The following is a 17,500-nucleotide window of genomic DNA, read 5'->3' on the forward strand; positions in this document are numbered from 1 at the left end:
TGCTGAGATGCTGTCGTGGTGGTGGAGGTGGCGTGGTTGTAGTGGTGTCGTTGAAGAGATGCTGTTTGTTTGAAATAAAAGATAGAACAGAATAAGGGCTGACTCGAAGATGCACAGCCCGGCACACGAATAATTCCCTTTAGATATTGTTGGGGGAAATCTAACCTGGAACACACACTTACCGAATTAACTGACCTCTGGGGAACCTGAATGGTGTTCTGTGAATTTCCACAACCGTAACTATATATATATATATATATATATATATATATATATATATATATATATATATATATATATATATATATATATATATATATACATACATACAGGGGGTCCTCGACTTATGACGGAGTTCCGTTCTTACGACGCGTCGTAACGCGATTTTCCGCGCAAGTCGGAACACACCTTTTAGTGTGTTCTGCCCCTCATTCCTCAAACAATCTTTTAGCCTTCTCCTGAATCAACATAAGGCTCATTAGGATACGCCGTTGATGGTGGTTTTCCAGCCAAAGCACTACCGTAAAATTCGGACTATTCCCTCAACTTCGACCTCTGCGGCTAAAATAACGATGCAGATTGTTTTGGATTTTTCCGATGTTGCGGGTTTTCCCGATGACGTGTTCAGGCCAAATCAAGTTGTTGTCGTCAGTCTCCAGTCTGTGTTTAGATTCACATTAGGTTTCAAAACTGGTTTTGACTCTTCGTGAATTCAAAACTCACTGTAAAAGTCCTCTTCCTGCAGAAAGTCAATTTATTTTCCTAACTCATCGCAGAGAGGTTATTCTTCTTACTTGGATCGACGTGGTTATTTATCTATATGGTATTTATATTTACGTTTATTACCTTGCATTGTTAACCGAAACTTGAAAAACGTAGAATGAGCGAGGTAAACCACAGCTGAGCTAGAAAAAGTTCAATCCACACTCCAAGTGTCTTCCCTGATCGCCGCAGCTGTTTGTGTGTTTCCTTGCTTTCTTCAGTGATGAGTTTGTGACCTCAGAATATATTTAGAGAGATATTGATTTGGTAAGAGTACGGTATGAAGAAACAAGAGGTCCACACGGGGAATTCAAAACTCACACGGGCGAACTTTCTCGCTGCAAAAAGTCAACAAAGGCTTTCAGAGGTAGGAAATACCAATGGCATGGATGGTCGGGGTGTTTCTACTGTTCAGATTAGACTCAAAGCAAGATCGATCACTTTTTGTAGCTACTTTTCGGACGTTTTTGTGCTTGTTTTTTTTCTTAATTTATGGGAGATGCGTCGTAACCACGAAACGTACGTTGAGACCGTCGTAACCCGAGGATTGCCTGTATATTTATATGTATTGTGTATATATATATATATATATATATATATATATATATATATATATATATATATATATATATATATATATATATATATATTGTTACGAATCTACGCCCGCCCGGCGTGCGAACAACCGCTTTAGCCAATGGCAGCCGCACGCCCACCGGACGAGCAATTCAGTCATGACTTCACGGAACAACGCCGAGAACCAGTCACGGGTGTGCCTTCAACGCACACCACGGCCCAGTCCGTATTCTACCCGCACGCGACAGGGTCAATCGCCGAATATCGATATACCTAAGTATTCGCGCGGGTAACCTACCGAGGGACCGTACCTCAGCGAAGGCCTGTTTGGACACGAACCGCTTAAGCGGTTCGTTCCGTTCTGGGATAACTGAGCGGGTATTATCGCCAGACCTCGCCGGACCCGATTCTATTTATCGGTATTCAAAAACCAACTAGTATTCTGAAAAACAATATGGCACTTCAATGGGGGAAAATGACACGACGAACAGGGTACATTTAAACAAGCACATTTATTTACTACACACGTATACAGGGATGCAGGTATATACAGACAAGGAATTCAAAAACACGCATGCAGTTGCTTTACGAAGACTGCGGGACGGGACAAAGACACGAGCAAGGCGAAAACACGACAACCGACTATTGTTTATCATTAATGTACACTTAAGCAGGTTTTACTTATCGGACTCGGCGCCACAACATGCGTTCAAAGAAAAACCCCAGGAAAAAGACCACCCTCATAGACAAGGGAGTCAGACTGGGCCCGTGGGCCTTTATAACGTGGGGCTTTGGTGACCGAAAGGGCCCCACGAGGCCGTTGCAGGTTACCTGCACCCTCGTGGTGCCTTGCTGGGGCGAGTCGCGACATCCCGTCCCCACGGCAGCTAGCGTAGCCGCGGTTGCGCCCAGGCCTTGCCAAGCGGCAGGCGAGCTCTCTCCGGCTCTCCCCACACGCACGCGCAGGTTCGCGCGACACAGCAGCGCTGCGCCTCCAGCCCGCGTCTCCTTTGCGACGCCTGCACCTCCACCGACCGACCGCTCCAAGCTCCTGACTCGGACACGAGCCCAGATCTCCACGCAGCTCCGGCAGAAGCAGCACATCTCCTTCCGCGGCGTCCAGCGGCAGCAACAACACCAGCGACGACAGAGAGATATTCAGCAACGACCGAGAGATTCTCCTCAGCACAACTCCAGAGAGAGATTCAGCGACAACCGAGAGAGCTTCAGCAACGACAGCGAGAGAGATAGAGATAGAGATAGAGATAGAGATAGAGATAGAGATAGAGAACGCTCCGTGTGCCCTTTTTATTACCCACGCTCTGCTCCTCTGCTCTCGCCCCGCCCTCCTTCCAGAACCTGTGGGAAACTTCCAGAACATGCGGGAACCTTCTCGAAGGAAGCGTTTTCCCGCCAAATCGGGGATGCTCCCTTGCCGCTGTATTTGTCTTCTACCACACGCCGGGAGGAATTCACCGTGGAGATGCCATTCATTCGGGGGAGGGGGAACGGGGGCCGCCTGCTTTCCCTCGACGAAGGCCAGGCCTCTGGCAACCGTGTGCTGAGGTGGAAACGCGGTGGTGTGGTTAAGGTGGTTGTGTGAAGCGGATGGTCCAAAATAACGATAGTAAATAAAAACGGCTACCTGAAGATCACAGCCCTGTGACATGAATAATTCCCATTAAACAATGGTGGAGAAATCTATCTGAACACACACTTAGCAATATAACTGAACTAAGGACCTTTATGGTGTTCTGCGAATTTCCACGTCCGTAACACTATATATATATATATATATATATATATATATATATATCCATCCAATGGGACCATACTCTTTGCAGCGCGATGGTGCTGTTTAAGCAGACTCCTTGGCTATTGGGCATAATCCTGGACGGGTCGCCACTCCGACACAGTATACCAGCATGCTGGCACTCATTTTGCCGACCTCGGAAGGATGACAGGTCGAGTTAACCCCACCTGGTATTAATTCAACAGCTGAGTGGGATTTGAACTCAGGACCCTAAGATCCCAAGCCCATCACCCTAACCATTAAGCCAACACCAACCATTAAGCCAAGCTATATATATATATATATATATATATATATATATATATATATATATATATATATATATATATATATATATATATATATATATATATATATATATATATATATATATACATACATACATACATACATACATACATACATACATACATACATACACACATACAGAAACGCAAAAGAAACTTACCACTTGTTTGAAATGTAATAAAATTATAACAGTTCAAAATAAAACAAACCAACAATTGCTAATTGAAACATTGGCATTTTATTGATGACATGTCAAGTTTTTGACCAATATACACCATCTCATAAGTTTGTTCTACAGTACAGAATAGCACAGGGTGCAATGTCAGTCCCCTTTCAATAGCGTGTGTGGCCACCATTGTTTTGGATACAGGCAGTGCATCGTCGGCGCATACTGCCTACCAGTCTTTGGATGGATTGCTGCTGGATTCTGTCCCACTCAGTCCTCAATGTCTGAAGCCATCTGACTTAGGACCATCTGCCTGTCCTGTCTTGCAGTGGTGACTCTTGGCCTCCCTCATCGAGGTCTGTCATCTGCAGAGTTGTGGAGGGTGTCTCTGTCCACCATGGCCGATATCGTCTGGTGTGAACAGCCAAGGCAACGTGTCACTTCACGGAAGCTCAATCCGCCTTTCAGTATGCCCAAGGCACACTGCCGTTGATCCCTTGACAATCGTGGCATGTTGATTGAAATGCCCATTTTGCACTGGCCTTTTTAAAGCCAATATCAAGACATCACGTGCAGCTCATTAAAATTTTTCCCGTACCCCTTGGCTAATCACTGACAGTCAAAACGGCTGTTCAATAGCTGTGCTATGAAGTGACCATTGAAGGTTCAAGTGACCATCCGTGACCGTTTGGTCTTACAGTGAGGACACTATTGTCCACAAATAAATTCACACATTTACTACACGCAGTGTTATTGTTGATATTTGAAGGTTTAAAAGGTGGTAAGTTTCTTTTGTGTTTCAGTATATGTATGTATGTGTAAGTGTATATATATGTATTTATATATATATATATATATATATATATATATATATATATATATATATATATATATATATATATATATATATATATATACATGTATGTATGTAACGTATTACCCCGCTTATCCGCCAAGTTGGGGCAAGGTCATTTTTGGCGGATAAGTGGGGGTGGCGGATAAGTGATCTGGAGGGGTGCAAAGGGTGTCAGGTAGGGCTCGTAGGGGCCTAAGAATCTCATTCCCTACTCACTAGAACAAAACCAAACAAACGGAACAACATACACCATATTTTCATAAATGATTCACGTTTTTATTGCTGCACATACAGTACATGTGTGTTATGGGGCCATTACAGGACCCCAACAGGATTGAAGAAATCAGTAATTTCCTTTTGTTCAGCGACAGAGATTACAAGTTCATTCAGGCGCATCCTGAGTTTTGAAATGGCAGTAATATCCTCCTTGGTCGTATTACGGTTGCTATCTATGTACCTCGTGACTTGTTCCAAGGCGCGCCTCGCTTCCAATGTGCTAGGAACCGTGGCTACTTCTTGTGGTGCATCCGGTTCCTCGGTATCCTCATCATGAATGGTAGTCACAAGATCGACGATTTCATCATCTGTAAGAACCTCGGTTGGTTCTAGATGATCATCGACATGATCGAATTCTTCTGGTGTCATCAGCACGGCTCTATCTATGTTGAAATGTTCAGCGATCTGTTTGAAAATGTTCCTCGGATACGTAGTGCTGGTGGCGGTCGAAGAAGAGGACATTGTCGCAGGATCGAACCAATTGTCCGGGGTGATGCCAGATGCCAGATGTTTGAAACAGTTCTTGATGGTTTCGGGTTTCACTTCATCCCAAGCCATCTTGGAGAAGCGAATAGCGTCGCTCAGTTCCAGCTTCGGTTCTCGATTTTCGTCAATCGCATCGACCAAATGCTGTAGTTGATATCTTCGATAATGCTGCTTGAAATTGTTTATGACACCAGCATCCATGGGCTGGAGATGCGACGTCGTGTTAGGCGGCAGGAAATGCACTTTCGTATTAGTGAGACTGACTTGGCCCTCCTCATTCTCGGGCAGAATATGAGGTGGCGCATTATCCAGCAACATCAGCACATGGCGGTTCGCTATTCGCATTTTCTTTTCGAAATCGCGCAGCCAGTCGTGGAACACTAAGCTGGTCATCCACGACTTTTTGTTGTTGCGGTAATCGCAATACAAGTCATGCTTGAATCCCTTGAAGCACCTGGGATTATCACTTTTCCTGATGACTAGTAAACGGGACTTATCACTACCGTCAGCGTTGCTGCAAACAGCTAGCGATATTCGAGCTTTTGCTTTTTTTAGTTCCCCTCGAATACTCCCCCGTAGTGAGAGATCGGTCAGGCAGCATTTGGTAGAACAGGTCCGTTTTATCCATGTTGTAGACATCACGAGGCTGGTAATCTTTCAGCACACCCTTTGCCTGTGTTCTACCAGCACTCACTGAATCCTGGGACACACGAGCACTTTCACCGCATAACTTCCAACATGATATACCATAGCGCATTTTGAAGCGATTCATCCAACCATTCGAGTAATGGAAGTCGACAATTTCCAGCTTACCTCCAAAAAAAATGGCTTTCATCCTCAGTATAGCTTCAGTTAGTGGAATGGTTTTAGCACGTGCTGAGCTAAACCAAAGAAAGAGCGCTTGTTCCATATTCGAATGTTTGCCACCGACTTGACGTGTCCAGCGATTTGTTCAGCCATCGGTCTGACTGTTTTATCACGTCACCGATTGTCCTCCTCTTCACGGGCTTTCCAACTTTCGCTGCGAAAAAATTGGCAATGTCTTGTTGAGATTTTGATGGAAAACTCTTAGAGTACTCACAGATTTCTCTCTTCTCTTTCACTGTCAAACACTGACGGTCCCTTTTCCTCTCTACAGGAGCCATGCTGTTTCAAACTTTTTTTTTTTAGAAACCACTAAGCACTGTTAGATCCACAATACACACTGGAGATAGCGCTGCAAATGCCACGAAAGCATAAACAAAATTAGATTTCACAATACTCGACCGGATGTGTACTGCCACAGGCTCATTAGTACATTTCTCCATGGAAGCGAGAAATTTCCTGATGATTCATCACTGGCGGATGTCACAGGCGGATAAGCGGGGTAATTTTGCAGGGATTTCCATTACTATGTACGTCGGGCAGACATGGCAGATAGCGGGGTGGCGGATGAGCAGGGGAATTTGCTAAGCTTTTAGCTCAGATGTTCGGTTCCTGAGCAAATCACGGCAGACAGCGAGGGTGGCGGATAAGAGGGGGGCGGATAAGCGGGATAATACTGCATATGTATATATATATATATATATATATATATATATATATATATATATATATATATATATATATATATTGTTGCGAATTCGCGCCCGCCGGCATGCGAGTGGCCACGTAACTCGAATCGCGGCACGTCGCCCACCGGACCACCGGACGGACAATTCTGTCGTGACCCTCTCGGACTAACGCCGGGAGCTAGTCACGGGTGGGCCTTTCGGCCTCACCATGATCGTGCCAATCGGCCCCCCGCGTGGGATAGGGTTGTTCGCCAAATTCGACCTACCTAAGTACCCACGCGGAGGGTAGACCGGGCGATCGCACCTCGCCGCAGGTCGACTCCGGACACGGGCCACTTAAGCGACCCATTCCGTACTATCGGGATAACCGAGCGGTGTTATCGTCGGCCTCGACGGTTCCGATTAATTATCGGGCGTATTAAGCCCACTACCAACCCTTTACGTGAAGCAAGATGGTGATTCAATTAAAGACAAGACGAAGCGAAACGGGAAAAACAGTTCAACACAATTCACATTTATTCCGCGGCACACGGAGAGCACACATATACAATTACAACAATTATGCACCAAAAGCAAATGTAACAAAAGAAACACAACAATGCAGATCTACTAGCGACTACGCGAGCACACGGCAACACTGAAACAGTTTTACTTTACAGACTGCGCCGACAACACATTTACTCAAAAGTAAAAGAAAAGGGCCACCCTCAAAGACAAGGGGACAGACAGGGCCTGTGGGCCGCGAGACCGGGTGGATCCTACCCGTGTCTTTGATGATGAGCCGCAAATGTGGCGGCGCCCCGACTCCGCGCTCCTTCGCGGGTTTCGTTGGCACTGCTTGGAGTGGGGTGGGAACAGGGCCCCCTTTTCGCACTATCTCAGCGCGGGGGGAAAAAAGGGGGGAATTGTGGATGCTCTGGGGAAAGAGGATAGCTGGCTTGCTTGGGTCCCGCGACGAGCGACTCCACTGCGACCTCGTCGCCGACCGCCATCTTCCTTGCCTCGGACCCGAGCTATCCGGTCCCCTCCGCAATTCTCCTCAGCCGACTGCAGCAAATCACCTCGACCGCGCTCCAGGCTTCAGGCTTCCCCTCTCTGCAGCTCCCCGACAGACTCCGAACCCCGACAGACTGCCACTCTCCAGACCCGACTTGACTCACAGCTCCAGAGACTGCTCCTCTCCAGACCCGACTTGACTGCCTCGACCTTTTCTCCAACTCCGACTGCCTCCAACTCCCTCCGACCCAAAACTGACTCAATTCGCCCCCTGCTCGGCGCTTTATAGTTGCAGTTGGTGGTTGTTGTGTAATGGCGGTTGAGACGTGGTTGGTTCAAAATAAAGATAGAACAGAAAAACGGCTATCTTAAAGGGTCGCAGTCCGAATGAATGACATTTATTCCCTCTAAACAACGGGTTTGGGCCTAACTACACATATACTTACAGAGATATCTCACCTAAGGGACCTGAATGGTGGTTTGCGAATTTCGTCAACCACAACAATATATATATATATATATATATATATATATATATATATATATATATATATATATATATATATATATATATATATATATATATATATATATATATATATATATATATATATATATATATATATATACATAGTGTTGCGGGCCGGGGACCGGTGGCGACAATGATCGCTAGGTGGGGGAGGTTACGTCGTCTCCCACAAGACTCCCCAGAATTGTTGGCCGTCGCTACAGATAACTCCGTGAGGCGGCGGGTCGCTTAACCGACCGTGGACGCCAATACCTCCACCGTGTAGCGGAGGGTCTTTTTGTCTAGAACCAATTTACCTAATTAACCATGCGGTGTCGTCTTAACCGACTGCGGTAGAGTTCCAACTACCGACTACCAACTCCGGTTTGGGTGCAGTCGAGTTGAACTGCCAAAGCCGTGCTGGCTAGGATGAGCAGATTAACGGGAACAAAGACCCAGCTAAAACTCAGATCCGAACTATGCTGGACCAATGAAGGAAAAGACGAAAACGAACTGGGAACATTTCTACGATAATTTATTTATAATAGACGAGGAAATTTGTGGCACAGAAACAGGTTTATTGGGGTGTTATGCAGGGGAAAGAAAGAAGATGTAGTGCGACAATTTACAGCAACTTACAAAAGAAGACAGAGCAGACTTACGCGGGAATACACAGGCAAGATTTACAATGATCGAAAACACTTATGCAGTTTCTACTTATTAGACTGGCGCCACACACTCAGACACACACTCGGACAAAATAAACCCAGTTGAAGGCAAAGGACTTTTGCAGGGAGGGAGGCGGGCTGAGATCGCAGTTCTTTCGAGTACCTGAGTCTTGGGGAAAGGAATGCTCCATGGTGCGGCACCTGCCAACGGTCGTGCAGTCAGGTCCACAGCCGCCCATGTGGAGTTCGGGTCTGTGGAGGAGCTCGAGTGGGCCGGGACCAGTAGTCGGGCCGTCGGGGCGAGACGTGAGTGGAGACAAGCAGCGGGAACTCCTTCGTTTTCCAACCAACTCCGGCCTCCAAGCACAGAACAAACGACCCCCAAAGAACTCAAGACTGAGGATGGTGTCGTGGTTTATAGACCTCCCTCAGCGGGGAGGATCCTGATTGGACAGGGTCTCCATGGGTCCGCCCCTTCTGGGCGAGGTTTCGGCCAGGCACCGGCGAGGCCCGCCTACTCCACGCATGTGGACTCGTCAAAGAGTTGGAGAGTTTGGAGAAGCCGAATTGGAACTGTGACAGCGAAGATTCTGTCTCGGGAAAACGAGCCTCCAGAGACAACAAGTGGACCGTGGTACGTTGTTGCCAGCGAACCGGAGGCTGCAAGCGCTTGGATACAGTGGATCGCAATGGAGGATGGGATATAATGATTTATTACCCTAACTAAAAAATCATCGCAATGCACCCCTTCGATTTTTCATGACACACAAGGAGGGGTTCTGTCTATGCATCTATCTATAATTCCAGCAGTGTGTGTGTGTGTGTGTGTGTGTGTGTGTGTGTGTGTGTGTGTGTGTGTGTGTGTGTGTGTGTGTGTGTGTGTGTGTGTGTGTCTGCGACCGCCGTTTCTCGACGACCGCCGGTCCGATCTGATTGAAACTTGCCAGGAATATTGCTGGGGACCCGCGGATGTGCCTTTTCGAGGTTAGATATTAATCGGACGAGCGGTTCCCAAGTTACGGCCATTTATCTGTCGACCAATGACAAGACACGGTGCTATAATGTCACGAATGACGTCACAATTAATGTTTATTTATTTATTATTTTTGCACGATTGACGGTCCGATCTGATTGAAACTTGCCAGGAATATTGCTGGGGACCCGCGGATGTGCCTTTTCAAGGTTTGATATTAATTTGATAAGCTGTTCCCAAGTTACGGCCATTTATCTGTCAACCAATGACAAGACACGGTGCTATGACGTCATGAATGACGTCAAATTAATGTTTATTTATTATAATTATTATTTTTTGCACGATTGACGTCACATCTTGGTGTTGGCGCAGTGGTTAGGGCAGCGGCTTGGGATCCAAAGGTCCTGAGTTCAAGCCCCGTTGGGCCACTGAATTAATACACCAGGGTGTTGACTCAGCCTGTCATCCTTCCGAGGTTGGCGAAATGAGTACCAGTGTACTGGGCCGGTGTATACCCCGGTTAAAATAGGTGTACCATATCCCTGTGTCGTAAGAGGCGACCAGGGTTGCGTCAGAAAGGGCATCCGGCGTAAAACATGTGCCAAATCACTATGCGGATCATACGGATGATCCGCTGTGGCGACCCCTAATGGGAGCAGCCGAAAGAAGAAGAAGAAGCACGATTGACGTCACAATTCTTCCTCTTCTTCGTTTGATATGACGTCACAATTGACGCTGGGGACCTGAGTATGTTTCCCAGGTGTTTCCCAAGTTATGGCCATTTATGATACGGTTGGTCCGATCTAATTGAAACAATGCCCCAATCCAGTCGTTGTTTACGAGAGCGAAGGAACGAAGCTGCACATACAGGCACGCACCTACGGGCCCGCACGAGTGTACTTAATGGCATAACTGACTTGGGACACCTGTATGTTGTATGCCTATGGTTCCTAGAACCGTAACAATATAATGATTATTCTTGTTTACTCATCACATGCTTTGAATTGCAACATGCATGTGCTTACAAAAAGCTTTTCTGTCAGGTCAACGTTTTGTTACGGCTGTGGAAATTTGCAATACACCATAAAGGTTCCTTAGATTAGCTATGCCGGTGAGTGTTCAGATACGTCCCCACCGTTGTTTAAAGGGAATTCTTCGTGTTCATCGGGATGCGACTCTTTGAGATAGCCGTTTTTCTTTACCTATCATTATTTTGAGCCACCATTGCAACAAACCTCCATGCAAACAACCACCACCAACTATGGCACAACGCCCACCACCCCCACAACAATCACCACCATCTTCGCCACTACGCCCGCTTACGAACGCCATCCTCCGCGGACCACGGTAAGACAGTTTCTGCGTCGGAAACCGTCCGAGAAGGATTGGCAGAACAAAAGCTCTTGTGAAGCCTGTGGGGTTTTTCCCGCCTGTTTTCCCCACGCTTGATGTGAAGGGAAGGGGGCGGGGCAGCTCGCTCCCCATTGGTGGGACACGGGGCGTGAGGCGGTTTGGAGTGAGGGCACGTCCCTTTTCGAGAAGCTTTTCGAAGGGAGGCGGAGCTGAAAACGGGGTGGGGCGAAGGGCGGAGCCCCGCGCTATAAAGGGCGGACCGCACCCGGAGCTCCTTCTTCTTGGTTCATGCTCGCCCCTGTCTCTCTCGGTGATTCACGTTGGGCCTCCTCCTCTCTTTACGGTTCATGCGCTCTTCTTGACTCGCGCTCCCCTCCTCCTCGCTCGTTCCCGTGGCCCGGCGCGGCCTGGTGGTGGAAACGTGGACGGGAGGCGCCAAAGTGTGGCCTGTGGTGGACCTGCGTGTCCGGAGAGGGTTCGCCGGCCGCGTGGGAGGTCGGAGCCGGGCGCGGCCCCGCTGACGGTCGTGGGAGGGGGACTGGACGGCCACAAAAGGGAGGTCCTTTCTTTTCTTTTTACTTTTGCTTGCATGGTGTGGTGCCGTCTGTCAGTAGAACCTGTTTAAGTGACTGTGTTGTACAGAATTCCCTGCTTTATTCGGTTGTATTGTTTTCTTGCTGTACATATTGCATGACTGCCTTACGTGTGTGTAAATAATAAATGTGCTTGTCGAACTGTTCCCCGTCGTTGCGTCCTTTCCTTTATTGAAAGTGCCACCTTACCTCGTGGAATAATTAGTGAGGGTTTGAACACCCGGGTAAAGTAATCTGAACCGTCGAGGTCGGCGATAACACCGCTCGGTTATCCCTGTAGTACGGAACGAACCGCTTAAGCGGTTTGTGTCCTAAGCCGACCTGCGGCGTGGTGCAACCCCTCGGTAGGTTACCCGCGCGAGTATTTAGGTATATCGACATTCGGCGATTCACCCTATTTCGCGCGGGTAGAATGCGGACTGGGTTGTGGTGAGGTTAAACCCCCACCCGTGACTGGCTCCTGGCGGTAGTTCCAGGAGGGTCACGACTGAATTGACCGACCGGTGGGCGACGCGGTCACGATTAGAGTTACGTGGCCGATCGCACGCCAGGCGGGCCAGAATTTGTAACAGTATGTTGATTGTGGTTGTGGTTTTAAAAAATCGTATTGCCCTTCTCTCCATTTTGACTGTCCATTTCCAGTTATCCAGAAAGCTATGGGAGAATCAGAATGATTTTCTGGTTTTAAATTGCAAGATACAAATGAATTTCTGAAGCAAGAGATTTTGGAATTGGATGCAATTCTCTCGGTGTATGTTAAAGTATCAGCAATCATCGCCAGACTTTAACTCCAAAGTTGTAGGAGTAAGGACTCCTACGTTGCAGGTGTTACAGACTTTAACTCTGACCAACGTTGCACGTTGGTCAGAGGAGAGGGTATTGCATTTGGGTGTTTGCTTGTTTGTTTGTCTGTCTGTCTTTCTGCACATAATGTGCTCACATAGGCCACAAATGCAACCTGGCAGTAGAATAACACGTTATCTTTTTTCAACTGAGTGCCCCCATTTAATTGTGAGAATGTCTGTATCTGCATTGCCAATCGAAAGTCTACATCCACTTTCAAATTTTTCACATTTTGTTGCCTTATAACCTGGAATTAAATTGCATTAAATCAGACTTTTCCCACCTTTATTTACACGTAGTAACCTACAACTTCCAAGTGAAAAACAAATTCTACAAATTTTAGAAAACTAATAAAAAATACAAAACTAGAATATCTTGGTTGGATAAGTGTTTCGACCAAAAAGTTTCGTTGTGGTTTCGTCAGACCACAAAACCTTTTGCCACATAGCTTCAGAATCTCCGGAGTGGTTTTTTGCATACCTAAAACAGGACTCAAGATGAGCTTTTTTGAGTAATGGCTTCCTTCTTGCCACCCTGCCGTACAGGCCAGACTTGTGGAGTGCTTGGGATATTGTTGTCACATACACACAGTGACCAGTCGTTACGATAAAGGCATGTAATTCTTTCAAAGTTTCCATTGGCCTTTTGGTGGCCTCTCTGATCAGTCTCCTCCTTGCTTGGTCACCCATTTTGGAGGGATGGCCAGATCGAGGCAGGGTCTTGGTGGGACCATATACCTTCCATTTCTTAATGATTGTCTTGACTGTGCTCTAAGGGATATTCCAGGCCTTTGAAATATTTTTATACCCACCCCCTAATCTGTGCCTTTCCACAACTTCATCACGGCAGTCTTTTGAAATCTCATTGGTGCTCACGGTTGAATCTTTGCTGTGAAATGCACGACCCAGCAGAGGAAACCTCCAGCAACAGCTGATTTTATTCTGAAATAATCAGAATCACTACAATTTAACACAGGTGGAGGCCAGTTAACTTGTGTGATTCTGAAGGTGATTGGTTACACCTGAGCTTATTTACAATTGCTATTATAAGGGAGGTGGACAGTTATCCAAGTAAGATATTGTTGTTTTGTATTTTTTATTAATTTTCTGAAATTTGTTTTTAACTTGGAAGTTGTGGGTTACGATGTGTTAATAAAAGTGGGAAAAGTCTGATTTAATGCAATGTAATTCCAGGATATAAGGCAACAAAAGGTGAAAATCTTGAAAAGGGGTGTACACTTTCTATAAGCACTGAATAGGGTGTACTATTAAGAATCGAAAAGGTTTGTTGTCTACTATGAACATAAACCGATGTCGTCGATGCATTGTCTACACACCAGCAAATAATCACCACACAAAACAAGTCCTGGTGTCTGCAATCTCTGATTTCTCTTTTCTAGTTGGTTGGTTTTGTGATTGCTCTCCTGGCTAACTAAAATTACAACTGCTCAACGCTTATATCCACAAATACCAACGGCGCAGAGTGGCTATTTAAATCGGGGCCCTCTCGGAATGCCTGTTCTATTTATTTTTTCTTGTTTGCTCTGGTCCAGCTAACATGGGGATGTGACGAACTGTGAATTACTCTGATGGGGTTGGCATGTTGGTGGGAGGGGATGAGCTCAGCTCCCAGACAAATGATGTGTGTTTAAGTAGTCCCCAGTCTCGCGATTCCTTGGAGATCATCATGGTGCAAAAACGACAGGATGTAAACTGCAGTTTCATTAGTTTTGACCTAATTTTGCCATGCATTGACCACAGGTCTTCAATGCTATGGCACAATGCTCAACATGTTGATTACAGCAACAATTTATTTTACCATTATTGTAACAGACTGGTCAGTCATCACAGACTTGGGCCAAAAACTTCTCCCTGGCCAACCCACACAAGAACGTGGAATAATTGTGGCCATTAAAGAAAGGAGAAAAAAAAATGACTGTTCAATCATCACTGTACTTTTTAAATTGTCATTGTGCTGTTATACATTGTCATCATTGTTTAATTTAACCTTTTTGTGAGTCAAGGTGAGTAACTACTTTAACTGTCTGTGTTTACTCAGCGAGCAAAGTATCTGCCAGGCGAGAGCCTCTGTCATGATGTATGATGACAGTAACAAGAAATGGGTTCCAAGCGGTGGTTCTTTGGGCTTCAGCCGTGTGCACATTTACCACCACACGGGGCACAACGCCTTTCGTGTAGTTGGACGCAAGATCCAAGACCATCAGGTAAAAAAAAAAAATATATATATATATATATATATATATATATATATATATATATATATATATATATATATATATATATATATATATTCCGTCCATTCTTCATTTTTTTTAACTGAAATTAAGCTAAAATTGGTGGTGATTTTTATTTGAGATTTGTCTTGGCAAATTAATCCGAGGCATTTGTGTTGGTAAGTTTATTTTGCCTTTTAAAGGTTGTTGGTGTGCATAAAATTGCAATGGATATGGAAGGGTAGTGTAAAGTAAGAGGGGGGGAGATCATTGGTGGCTTGTAATGGGGGAAAAGAAGGGTGGAATTAAGCTGTATTGAACTTGCTTGGCCAATTTTGGTCAGTTGCTAATATGGAAGGAATTCCACCTCCCACCCTTCTTTATAAACCCAGCCAACTCTTCATAACCAGCACATTTGCTTCCCCAAATAACTTTAACACCTTGGCAGAAAAATCTGGTATCAAATATTTTAGATTGAAAGGGGGGAATGATATGTTTATGGGGGAATGATGTGTTGGATTATTGTAATGAGTTGGTGATGTCATCTGCTATTGGCAGGGAATAGCTGACAGCATGGTGCTTGCATTGCCTTGTTTGGTATATATATATATATATATATATATATATATATATATATATATATATATATATATATATATATATATATATATATATATATATATATATATATCTCTTATCGTCTTCCTATAAATGGTATATTTCGGTAGCTTTGGTGACCAGTTGCACATTTTTAAAAGAACGGCAAATAGCTTTCTTATGCCAGATCGTCAGATTGGAATATCTTGGATACATTTCTGTCAACACTAACGTAAGTTAGCTGGCATCTTACTGTGATTAAATTGTGTTCAAACAAAGCAGGTAATGTCTGGTCTGTTTTACTCCTACTGCATTGCTACCAATAACAAAGGCATTTGAAATTACAGAAACAGTAAGGATTGCTGCTGGTACATGTTTGCCTATTACATTGGCATCATAAACTTAATTTCTAAATAACAGGGTTTAACAGAGAATTTCCTTCAGTATTTTGGGTTTGTGATGGTGTTGGTGGTGTTCGTGGTGCAGGTATACTGACAGAGAACAGTATTTGGTGGTTATGCTCTTGCAGAAATAATCAACTGTTTCTTTTAAACATGTCAAAAATTGAAAGGTGTCTTCTTCTTCTTCTTTCGGCTGCTCCCGTTAGGGGTCGCCACAGCGGATCATCCATATGATCCGCAAAGTGATTTGGCACATTTTTTACACCGGATGCCCTTCCTGACGCAACCCTGGTCGCCTCTTGTGACACAGGGATCTGGTACACCTATTTTTAACTGGGGTATAAAATTGAAAGGTGTACATGATTTTTATCCCACCTTTCTGCATGTGAATTAGCTCTTCTTTTGCCTTTTGACTTATTAGTCCCCTACTTGTTTCACCGGAGGGGATGATGTTTGCTCTCAGTCTGTCCGTCCATCTATCTGTCCCACCTATGTTTTTTCAGACTCATTTCCCCATAACCTTTAACATGTTCAACGATAACTTGGTACATGGCTTTATTATGAGAGGTTACAGAACAAGTTCAAGTTTCAGTCCGTTTTGGCAATTCTTCACAGAGTTATGCCCTTTTTCAACTTAGAAAATATCACATGATGCATGGGTCAGTGTTCAGCTGCCCTGACTCCTTCCCACTGCTTTACACCTATTGGCTGGACAGATAGCCTGACTCCACCCCAATAAAATCATGTGTCACCATTGCATGAAGCAGGACAGATTGGCAGGCCTTAGGCCTGCATGTTAGTCTTTGGCCCAGTGCAATTGGAATGATCCAGGTATATAACCACAATGTATTATATATATATGCACATAAGCAGTCCAAATGTTTGTGCTTCATGTATTTACATTGGGTTATGAAGCAGCACCGATCGACAGACCTTAGGCCTGGGAGTTATCCATGGTCCAGTGCAATTTCAATGATCACAGGTATATATATATATATGTGCATATGTATATGTACATGTGTGTATATGTATATGTACATGTGTGTATATGTATATATATATATATATATATGTATATATATATATATATATATATATATATATGTATATATATATATACACACACATACACAGTCATGCGCTACTTAACGACGGGGATACATTCAGAGAAATGCGTCGTTGAGCGATGTCGTCATTGTGCGAACATCATAGAGTGTACTTACACAAACCTAGATGGTATAGCCTACTGCACACCTCGGCTATATGGTATAGCCTATTCCTCCTTGGCTACAAACCTGTACAGCATGTTACTGTTCTGAGTACTGTAGGCAATTGTAACACACATCGAAGATCGATGGAAGACTCGTTAGTTTTACCTTTGTGCTGTTCATGACGGCTATGTGTGTTGTTAGCGGCTGCTTACAATATTCTCTCGCATCAATTTTATTATAGAAAGGTGAATAAATAGCGTTTGGATTTTATAAATAATCATTGCATCGATGTTATAATTTACAAGTGAAGAAACGAGCACCTGTCAGTTGTGTGATGTATTTTCAGAA

The 17,500-nt window shown here is 44.8% G+C and overlaps 1 protein-coding gene across 1 annotated transcript in view; it reads left to right on the plus strand.

Moving 5' to 3' along the window:
• The window catches only part of LOC147023107 (uncharacterized), a 107,500-nt gene that overhangs the window by 4,254 nt on the left and 85,746 nt on the right, over nt 1–17,500 (plus strand). Inside the window, exon 3 of the mRNA XM_085888167.1 lies at nt 14,769–14,934. Within this exon, the coding sequence (XP_085744293.1) occupies nt 14,769–14,934 (166 nt within the window). The remainder of the gene's footprint in view (nt 1–14,768; nt 14,935–17,500) is intronic.

The sequence above is a fragment of the Eptatretus burgeri genome, chromosome 7 (assembly GCF_056783735.1).
Source record: "Eptatretus burgeri isolate ZD-2024b chromosome 7, Ebu_testis_v1, whole genome shotgun sequence".
NCBI lineage: Eukaryota > Metazoa > Chordata > Myxini > Myxiniformes > Myxinidae > Eptatretus > Eptatretus burgeri.